The 10,495-nt window shown below is 42.1% G+C and overlaps 2 protein-coding genes across 3 annotated transcripts in view; both read right to left on the bottom strand.

The window, feature by feature from the left end:
• plekho1a (pleckstrin homology domain containing, family O member 1a) overlaps positions 1–2,619 on the bottom strand; it is an 18,447-nt gene extending 15,828 nt beyond the window's left edge. For both annotated transcript variants that reach the window (XM_084379848.1, XM_084379849.1), the window contains exon 1: positions 2,403–2,619. In XM_084379848.1, the coding sequence (XP_084235974.1) occupies positions 2,403–2,429 (27 nt within the window). In that variant the 5' untranslated portion in view covers positions 2,430–2,619. The remainder of the gene's footprint in view (positions 1–2,402) is intronic.
• Positions 2,620–3,445: 826 nt separating this feature from the next.
• Positions 3,446–10,463, bottom strand: vps45 (vacuolar protein sorting 45 homolog). The gene is made up of 15 exons (XM_084378540.1): positions 10,195–10,463; positions 9,778–9,912; positions 9,643–9,703; positions 9,149–9,228; positions 8,590–8,658; positions 6,979–7,116; positions 6,781–6,891; positions 6,443–6,577; positions 5,639–5,752; positions 5,372–5,539; positions 5,016–5,174; positions 4,809–4,916; positions 4,566–4,687; positions 3,873–4,004; positions 3,446–3,708 (listed from the first exon to the last, which is right to left on the bottom strand). The coding sequence occupies exons 1-15, from the start codon at positions 10,285–10,287 to the stop codon at positions 3,624–3,626; spliced, it is 1,710 nt and encodes a 569-aa protein (XP_084234666.1). The 5' UTR covers positions 10,288–10,463; the 3' UTR covers positions 3,446–3,623.
• Between the last annotated feature and the right edge of the window lie 32 nt (positions 10,464–10,495).

The raw sequence follows: 10,495 nt of genomic DNA, 5'->3' as shown, positions 1-10,495 counted from the left end.
CTTGTGAAGGTAGGATTACTTAAAGTATCTACAGTAAAAGTACTCATGTTATATTTTATATTATTTACTTATTAAAACAGCTGTGAAAGTACAAGTATTAGTTTGAGGCACTTTTACTTTACATGAATTAGTGCCTTACTAAATATTGTACTCTTTACTCCATTACTTTTATCTGACAGCTTTAGTTACTCTACAGATTCATACAAAGTGCAGCTGGTTGAATATATTGATCATATATTTGTCGTCATGTTGACGTCGGACTGAACCGACGTGGTGAAGGTGTCACTTTGTTGATCAGTGCGGTGACAGTGAGCAAACTATCAGTGTATTGATCTCATATCAATAAGGTGGAGTACCGCTCGGCTCAGCACTCGGACCTCTTCAGTTCTCAGTTTAAAGCTCGACGACGTTTCAGCTTGTTAAAACTCCACCGAGCTCGACTCTGATTATCTTCACACTTTAATGTATCCTGATACAGTTACTGATTACTTTTTACAAAGTAACGTAATCCAAGTATCACAATCTTTAAGTAATGTAACTTGATTACTTTCTGTTACTTTTGGACTTTAAAGAAAATTAATCTTAATGTCTCGTTAACGACGTCGTTACAGACTCTTTAATTGTAATCCTGTTAACTGAATGTATCTGTAATCTGATTACATCTTCACTGTAACTTTACTAGAATCAGTTACCTTTTGTTGGATCCTGAGGACAGATGCAAATGTTAAGTCATTTCTTTAACTGACAGTCAGCCTTAACGATCGATTATTGATTAATAACATGAAATATGTTGAACATTATTTTAAAGAACAGATAATAAACAGAAAGTTGTTACATTTTAATTTAAATATAATGATTTTAATGACGGAGCATCCGTCCGCCGCAGTTCAACTACACTGAGCAGACTAAAGGAATAAATGTGATAATGTAATAATAATAAAGTTTGTGTGAAATTACTTTCTCACAGAAGAATTCTGTTATTTGAAAAACAAGTTTTATTGTGAAACATGTTTTTAGTGTATTTGTGCTTCTGATTGTCAGTTAACACATTTTAAATAATTAAATTCTTAACGGTTATTAATCATTAATCATTAACATCCCTGATCCTGATAATGTAATCCTGTTACATGTACTCAGTTACTCCCCGAGCCTGTGGGACCGGACTTTTACTTGTACTGTGAGGTATTGGTTCATTACAATCTAAACATTTATATTTCTTCTGAATCCAAACTGTAATAATAATAATAATAATAATAATAATAATAAAAATAATAATAATAATCATCGTCATCATCTCTGAGCCTCTTTAGACACGTTTCCTGTTTCATTTGATTAAATATTAAATTAGAAATAAAGTAATCTCATATGAAACACCTGAACATCATATAGAAAGACATATAAACATATATAAACACATATAAACACATATAAACATATATAAACATATATAAACACATACTAACACATATAAACATATATAAACATATATAAACACATACTAACACATACTAACACATATAAACATATACTAACATATATAAACACATATAAACATATATAAACACATATAAACACATATAAACATATATAAACACATATAAACATATATAAACACATATAAACACATATAAACATTTATAAACACATATAAACACATATAAACATATATAAACACATATAAACATATATAAACACATATAAACACATACTAACACATATAAACACATATAAACATATATAAACACATATAAACACATACTAACACATATAAACACATATAAACATATATAAACACATACTAACACATATAAACACATATAAACATATATAAACACATACTAACACATATAAACACATATAAACATATATAAACACATACTAACACATATAAACATATATAAACACATATAAACACATACTAGCACATATAAACACATACTAACACATATAAACACATACTAGCACATATAAACACATACTAACACATACTAACACATATAAACACATACTAACACATACTAACACATATAAACATATATAAACACATATAAACACATATAAACACATACTAACACATATAAACACATACTAACACATATAAACACATACTAACACATATAAACACATATAAACATATATAAACACATACTTACACATATAAACACATATAAACATATATAAACACATACTAACACATATAAACATATATAAACATATATAAACACATAAACATAACACAGAACACACTGACGTGACATGAACACAGAGTAATGATCCTCATTAAAGGGACATTACGCAGCGGTGAGGAGGAACTGCTCTCAGGTCGGTGCTGACTCAGTAACACATGAAGATGAAGATGAGACATTTTAATCATCATCATAGCAACAGAGGTTCGGTCCTACCCGTCTGCCCGGGTGGCTCTTCTTCATCCTCCCTCCGCTCCGGTCCGCTCACAGGACAATCACACCGACGGGGAGGAGGTTCGGCCCGGCCCCGGTGGTTCTGTGTCGGCTGGGTCCTGGTGTCGGAGCCCGTCAGTCCGTCCGGTTCTTCTTCTTCTTCTTCAGCTCCGCGTCTGTTGTCTGAACCGCGGCAGCATCCTCCCCGTGTGTGTGTGTGTGTGTGGAGGCAGATGCTCTCTCTCTCTCTCTCAACACACACACGTGCACGCGCTCTCACACGCACAGTAGCCTACATTCCGGTAAATGGAGCCCGACAGCGCCACCTAGTGACACACACACACACACACACACACACACACACACACACACAGCTCGAACAAAGAGTATCGATCACATGATGATCAACACTGTAAAAGATGGTGCGTTCAGGTGCAGTGGGACTTTAATTGTTGCTATAACACTGAACGATGATCAGGATTGATCTGACGTCATCGGAGTGGGCGTGGCCTGACTGTCTGCTGGAGCATAGTGAAGCTCTGTAACCAAAAATATAAAGTTTTTATGAGATTATTAGATGTAAAGTCGACGTTATTTAATATTTATTCATGTACTGAAGATGTATTCAGCTCCTGTTAGTTTCCTCTGAGCTCGTCGTCGCGGTGCTGACTGTGTTCTGCTTCACTGGACTGAACTTTGTTCTGAACAAAGAAACTCTGAGGATCATTTATGACACGTGTTCATTAAAACACTGTTGTTTACAGTCTGTCTCAGTAATAAAAACACATTATTATCACAAACATTCAACTTTACTTGATAGTGAATATTTATATGCACGTGTTAATATGATGTAATAACAACACGATGTAATAACCACACGATGTAATAACCACACGATGTAATAACACGATGTAATAACATGCTGTAATAACAACACGATGTAATAACCACACGATGTAACCTTCCAGTTCATCACGACAGTTTGAGTCGTCTGGAGACAGAAACATTTACTTAATATTGAAATGAAACAAGCAGCAGACGAACCAGACGTCTTTATTTGTTTTATTTTAACTTAAACATTCACATTCAGACACATTAAAGGAACATTACGCCTCATCAACAGTCGCTGACTGAAGGACATTCACTAGAATAAACACACAAACGAACATGGCCGCCACCTCAGACACACAGAGGGAATGTTGTTTTTTGTCTCCGACGAGCTCTTCAGCGTCTGTTTCCATGGCGACCACTTCCTCCTTGTGCTCTGTCGCCGCTGTGACCCGTCGCTGACATCACTTCCTCCAGGAAACTGAGAGAAGGAGAAAACATGGTAAAAACACCAAACTATTTACTCCATTACATTTGTCTGATAGCTGTAGTTACTTTATAAAGTAATATTTTTACACACGAACCACATGAAGTGTGTGTGTGTGTGTGTGTGTGTGTGTGTGTGTGTGTGTGTGTGTGTGTCACCTCTTGGTGTTGTGGATGCTGCTCCCTCCCAGGACGATGCGGACTCCAGGTGTGCTGCGGTTCAGGTTGTAGACAGTCAGAGCTTCTTCATACGTGGCTCCACCGATCATGAACACGATGATGTCCTGCGGCCTGAGAAACACACACACCATGTTTTCACTCAAAGACAGAAAGAAGTTCATGCAGAACATTTGCTGAATTTACAAAAAGGAACAAATAAGTCAGAATCAGTCAGAGACAGAGTTTCACACAGTTTATAAAGTGTCTCCAACTCAACAACTCACTAAACTGACACATTTGTTAAGGGAGTCTGGGGACAAAGAAGTCGCCTATACTGGTTACTGTGTTTGTAAAATGTGACATGTTTAGATCAATAACATGTTTCTTCTTTCATAAATTGAGTGTAAATGGTGAAATCAGTGTAAACAGTGTTCAAACAGCTGCTAAATGTTGGCAGGTAAGACTTTAGCACTTTAGACACAGAAGCAGACAGGCTGGTACAGCCATGCTGCCACAAACTGACACTTTCTACAAGGAAACAAACAACTGACTGTTTTCATTTAATGCTGAATTTACAAGAAGGAGACAATGATTCAGAGTCTGTCAGAGACAGAGTTTCACTACGTTAGAGAGTTTGTTTTAACTCAACAACTCTTAAATCACTACATTTGTTAAGGGAGTCTGGAGTGTTACCTGTCTCTGAGGCTGCTGGCCCCCAGGTACGGGAACTGACTGTCCTTCAGTCGACCTTTAATCAGTTGATCCAGAGTGTCGTGGAGGAGAGGCTGGTGCTGAGCGTACACGTTCTCCACACCCTGAACACAAATAATAATATTAATCAACTTTATTGAGTGTCTGCAGGTGTGAAGACGAAGAATAAAGCAGCTGTCAGGTTAATTTCAGTGGTTGCCGTGGTGATTGTGTGTGTGTGTGTACCGAGAGGCCTTTGAAGAACTGTTTGGTGATGGCGACAGCATCTGTTGGCGTGATGAGGTCACTTCCTCTGACTCTCTTCCCTCCGTACTCCACCACTGACTTCACCATCTGAAAACACACACACAGTCTGAGCCTGCGTCTCTGGTTCAATCAGAAATGAGCTGTGATTGTCCAATCAGAGCTGAGTGTTTGTGATGACATCATTACCCTGCGGTGGCGTTCGGACACTCCCCTCCGGCTCAGCTCGTCCATCAGAGCTGGCAGGATGCTGCTGCTGTGGCGCTCGTACCTCAGAGCGTACAGCATGACGAGACGGACGGCGTCGAGCTCCGACAGACGAGGATTCTGCAGCAGCCGGCGGACGCTCTGAAACAGGAAGTACAGAGACGGTGAGACGCAGACGCATGATCCTCGACATGGATTCAGTCTGAACGTTTAAGCATCAGAACAAACTTCTGTTCAGTTAATTCTTTATCACATCAAACTTTAGATTCCCTTTGTTACAGTTTGCGGTCCAGCCTGTAGTTACAGCCGTCCGCCTGCAGGGGCAGCACCGTGTTTACCTGCTGGGCGTTGGAGTGGTCGTTCTGACAGGCCAGCTCCTGCTCCAGCTCCGACACCTCCATCAGCTGACGCTCCGACACCAGCCGAGACAACTCGCCCACCACCGTCACATGTTTGGACACGGTGCCCGACATCTTCTTAAACTGAGGGTAGTTATCCACGAACGCCTGCAGGCGGACGGACGACAGAGACACACAGACACAGTTAGGACACGGAGAACAGGAAAACATCTGGATTACAACCAGCAACCTCTCTGTCTGTCTGACCTTCATGTCAGAGATGGACTCCAGCTTCTGTTGTCCTTTTGGTCTTTTCTTCTGGAAATCTTCCATCAGGTTTTTAATGTTGGTGCCGATTTCCCCAAAGTTCAGGTACAAGTTCTGACACACACACACACGCACACACACACACACACACACAGGCACGCACGCACGCACACGCACGCACGCACGCACGCACGCACGCACGCACGCACGCACGCACACACACACACACACACACACACACACACACACACACACACACACACACACACACACACACAAAGAGAAAATATTAACTTTGAACCTTTCTGTGCCTCAAATGTGACAGAAGCTTTTTGTAAATATCAACGTGTTTGTAAAAATCAGTGAAGGTTTAAATGAATTGTTTCATCCTATTTTTTCTTTAAAGGTCACAAGTTGATCAGACTCTCAGCACTGACTTCAGATGATCTTCACCACAGTTCAACAACAAACAACAAAAGAGAAAAGTTCAGTTTCTCTAATCTGTCCAGAGTGAGCCCTCTCCACAAACAGATCAATACAGGATCTCTGAAGGAGAAAATAAACCAACATGTCAGAGTTTCCTCTGCAGCTGATCGTCTTCATCACACACTGACACTGCAGGCTAACGCTAAGCTAGCTGCAGGCTAACGCTAAGCTAGCTGTGTCGTCTTTGAAGGGTTTTTTCTTTCTTTGGACACAAGTCGGCGGAGTGGAGTGAAATATAGATAATGTTGATTGATTCTAAATTGAGAGTGAGATTGTGACTCCGTCCGTCAGAAGACACGACGTCCTGTTGAGACTCACGTTGGCGTAGAACTCGTCGTTCTCTGCAGACAGAACCACCTCCCTCAGGTCTTTACTGATCCCCGGCACTCTCGACAGGTCGATCCTGTTGTTGTTGAGACCGAGCAGCTCGTGGACCATCGCCTGGTACGTCCACTACAGGACACACACACGAGCCTCAGTGCCGTCACAGATATCTCATTAAATATTCTCATTAATGTTCATTTCATAATATAAAAATATAAATATAAAGTCTTGACTGTAGCGATTCATGCTCGCTGCATTTACAGAAGTCTTATCTCCTTATTAACAGTCTAAAACCTGATGATGTCACGCTGTGGAGCGCTGTGATTGGTCACCTGGTTGAGCAGCGGCGTGATGGCGTCGTCGCTGCGGTCGAGGATCAGCAGCAGAGGAGGAACTTCAGTCTTCCTGAAGTCGAACAGCTCGTACTCCTTCGTGATGATTTGCTGACAGAGACAATAAACGTGTTAGAGGCGAACGTTAACGCAGCCGTGAGGTCAGGTCACGTATGATGAGTGTGTCGCCATGGAAACCTTGACGCTCTCGCCGAGGCGTTTGGACATATCAGAGGACAGCTGGTAACGGATCATCGGACACTTCTTGAGAGCGAGCAGGACGGAAGTCAGACCCTGAGTGCAGCGAGACAACATGGAGGACTCCCAGCTCCGCCCCTGAAACACACACGGCCGTCACACCTCCACCCTCATCATCATCATCATCATCATCATCATCATCATCCTCATCATGCTCATCATCATCATCATCATCCTCATCCTCATCATGCTCATCATCATCCTCATCATCATCATCATCCTCATCATCATCCTCATCCTCATCATCCTCATCCTCATTATCATCATCATCATCATCATCATCCTCATCCTCATCATCCTCATCCTCATCATCCTCATTATCATCATCATCATCATCATCATGCTCACCATCCTCATCATCATCCTCATCCTCATTCTCATCATCATCCTCATCATCATCCTCATCATGCTCACCATCATCATCATCCTCATCATGCTCACCATCATCATCATCATCATCATCATCATCATCATCATCCTCATCCTCATCATCCTCATCCTCATCATCCTCATTATCATCATCATCATCATCATCATCATGCTCACCATCCTCATCATCATCCTCATCCTCATCATCATCCTCATCATCCTCATCATCATCCTCATCCTCATTATCATCATCATCATCATGCTCACCATCCTCATCATCATCATCATCATCATCATCATGCTGACCATCCTCATCATCATCCTCATCCTCATTATCATCATCATCATCATGCTCACCATCATCATCCTCATTATCATTATCATCATCATCATCATGCTCACCATCCTCATCATCATCCTCATTCTCATCCTCATCATCATCCTCATCCTCATCCTCATTATCATCATCATCATGCTCACCATCCTCATCCTCATCATCCTCATTATCATCATCATCATCATCATGCTCACCATCATCCTCATCCTCATTCTCATCATCATCCTCATCCTCATCATCATCCTCATCATCATCATCATCCTCATTATCATCATCATCATGAAGGAACTACTTTCTGTCCGTATCACAGCGCAGAAGGAAGTGAGCGTCTACCATCAGCTTGAGGTTGGAGGTCACAGCTCAGCAGACGCACGCTTCCTTCTGCGTGGACAGAAAATAGTTCCTACATGAAACTGCTCACAATGAGCTCTGTGGGTTATCTTCAGTCACCGGGTCATCGCTGTTGAGTAGCTCAGAACTCACACTAGAACTATCTAGATCCATAATATCGCATGGTAAGAGGAGACATATGTGTTTTTAATTTTGGGGTGAACTATCCCTTTAATTACTCAACACCATCTGTGGTAGGAAACAACTGAGACAAACATGCTCAGTGGATTCAGACAGTCCAGACTCAACGGGTCCAACCTCAACTGGTCCAGACTCAACTGGTCCAACCTCAACTGGTCCAGACTCAACTGGTCCAACCTCAACTGGTGCAACCTCAACTGGTCCAACCTCAACGGGTCCAACCTCAACTGGTCCAACCTCAACTGGTCCAACCTCAACTGGTCCAGACTCAACTGGTCCAGTACTTCTTGTTAACCTGCTGTGTGTTTTCTCACCCTGGCGACTCCGTGCAGGTTGAGAGAGAACAGGTGAGGATTCACAGCGATGAAGTCGCCATAAAACTCCTGCAGAGACACGAACAGAGAGCAGGTCAACGTGTTCCACATGTTCCACGTGTTCCACAGGTTCCACATGTTCCATGTGTTCCACGTGTTCCACATGTTCCACGTGTTCCACGTGTTCCACAGGTTCCACATGTTCCATGTGTTCCACGTGTTTAACTTCATGTCTTTGTCTGAATGTTTAACTGATGAATCAAACTTTATTTTACTGTTAATTAAAACACAAACTAGTTTCTTACTAATTGAAGCGTTTGTTGACAAATGTCCATCAAACTGATTCAAAACCTTCCAACTTTATTAACAAAAAACAAACTGTTTCCATTTAACAAAGAAAATGTTTGAATGTTTGACATCTATACGGGATCAATGCTTGATTGATTGATATCCAATTAATAACTGTGTCGTCTGAACAAACAGTTGAACTGACTGATAATCAGACAGTGTGTGTGTGTGTGTGTGTGTGTGTTTCAGGCAGATCACACCTGAGACTCACCTGAACTTCAGCCACCACTTCCTGTTCATCAGCCTCAGCCAGAGCTTTGATCTCACTCTTACTGATCACATTACTGAAGTCTGACACACACACACACACACACACACACACACTGCAGTCAGAAGATGATTGAACACTAATATAATATTTAAAAAGCTCTCATGGATGATGACATCATCATCACATTCAGTCACATAGAGCCATTAACAGTGTGCAGAATTAGCCGTTAGCACTTCCTGTTAGCAGCCGTCACTGGATCTCTGTGACACTGAGGAGAAGTTAAAAACATGAAGATTCTCAGGTTCTGAACAGAACCTCTGATCTGAAGCGGATCAATGCAAGTTTATTCTGGACGGACATCAGATCAGTGTGTGTGGACGAGCGTCAAACCAGCAGCCAAACTGACTGACTGGTTCTGCTCTGACTGGTTCTGCTCTGACTGGTTTCTGTTCTGACTGGTTCTGTTCACACGTCAGTCTGCCACAGTGTCTTACAGATGAAGTAGACGCTGTACTTGGGTCTCCTCAGCTCCTGGATCAGATGCTCCACGTTCTCCTGCAGAAACAGACAAACATCTTCAGTCACATCATTCTCATGACGATCAGTGAGTGAGCGGGCCGGTTCTGTACCTTGGTGGGTCGCAGGAAGCAGATGGCCTTCAGGTGCTTCATGTTGTCTCTGCTCTGAGAGTCGATGCGCTCAAACAGGTAAACCTCCTTCTGCAGGATCTCTGACTGAGTGTAGACCACGCTCACTATACTGGTCTGCACACACACACACACACACACACACACACACACACACACGGATCATTATCTGATGTCATCAGCTGATTAATAATCAGAACCAGGTCCAGTGTTTCAGACAGTTAAAGTTTTTAAGTAAACGAACAAAGATGGAAGATTTAATGACTTGAAGCTGGTTCAGTCCATGAAACTCCAGTCTGAGGCCAGAACTTCAGGTAGTAACTACCAGACAGTAACTAGTTGCCCTCAGTAACTAGTTACCGACAGTAACTAAGCAGTCAGTGCCGGTCGGTCTCTCACCGTCTCCTTGTCCATGAGCAGAACCTTCATCCCGGGCCCGCTGTTCTCGATCATCTTGGAGATGTACTGCTTCACCGCGAGCGTCACGTTCATGATGGCGACGCAGAGTAAACAACAACAACAACAACAACAACAACAACAACACAACAACACAACAGCAGCAGCAGCAGGCAGCTAATAACCCGCAGCAGCTGTGAGGATCCGAGTCCGCTGAGGAGGAAGATCCGCTGAGCTGCTGCGACAACAACACGGGCTTCCTTCCGGGTCTGTGACGTCATCACGTCACGTACACTGCGCCTGC

This window comes from Pagrus pagrus, assembly GCF_965226575.1.
Source record: "Pagrus pagrus genome assembly, chromosome: 17".
In the NCBI taxonomy this organism is placed as follows: domain Eukaryota; kingdom Metazoa; phylum Chordata; class Actinopteri; order Spariformes; family Sparidae; genus Pagrus; species Pagrus pagrus.
This window is presented reverse-complemented; position numbering and strand designations above follow the sequence as displayed.

Coding starts and splice junctions, on each gene's coding strand:
- vps45 (XM_084378540.1), bottom strand. CDS start 10,287: ATGAACGTGACGCTCGCGGTGAAGCAGTACATCTCCAAGATGATCGAG. Junction 8,659..9,148: donor AAGTGGTGGCTGAAGTTCAG/GTGAGTCTCAGG, acceptor GTGTCTCTGCAG/GAGTTTTATGGCGACTTCAT. Junction 5,753..6,442: donor ACGACGAGTTCTACGCCAAC/GTGAGTCTCAAC, acceptor TGTGTGTGTCAG/AACTTGTACCTGAACTTTGG.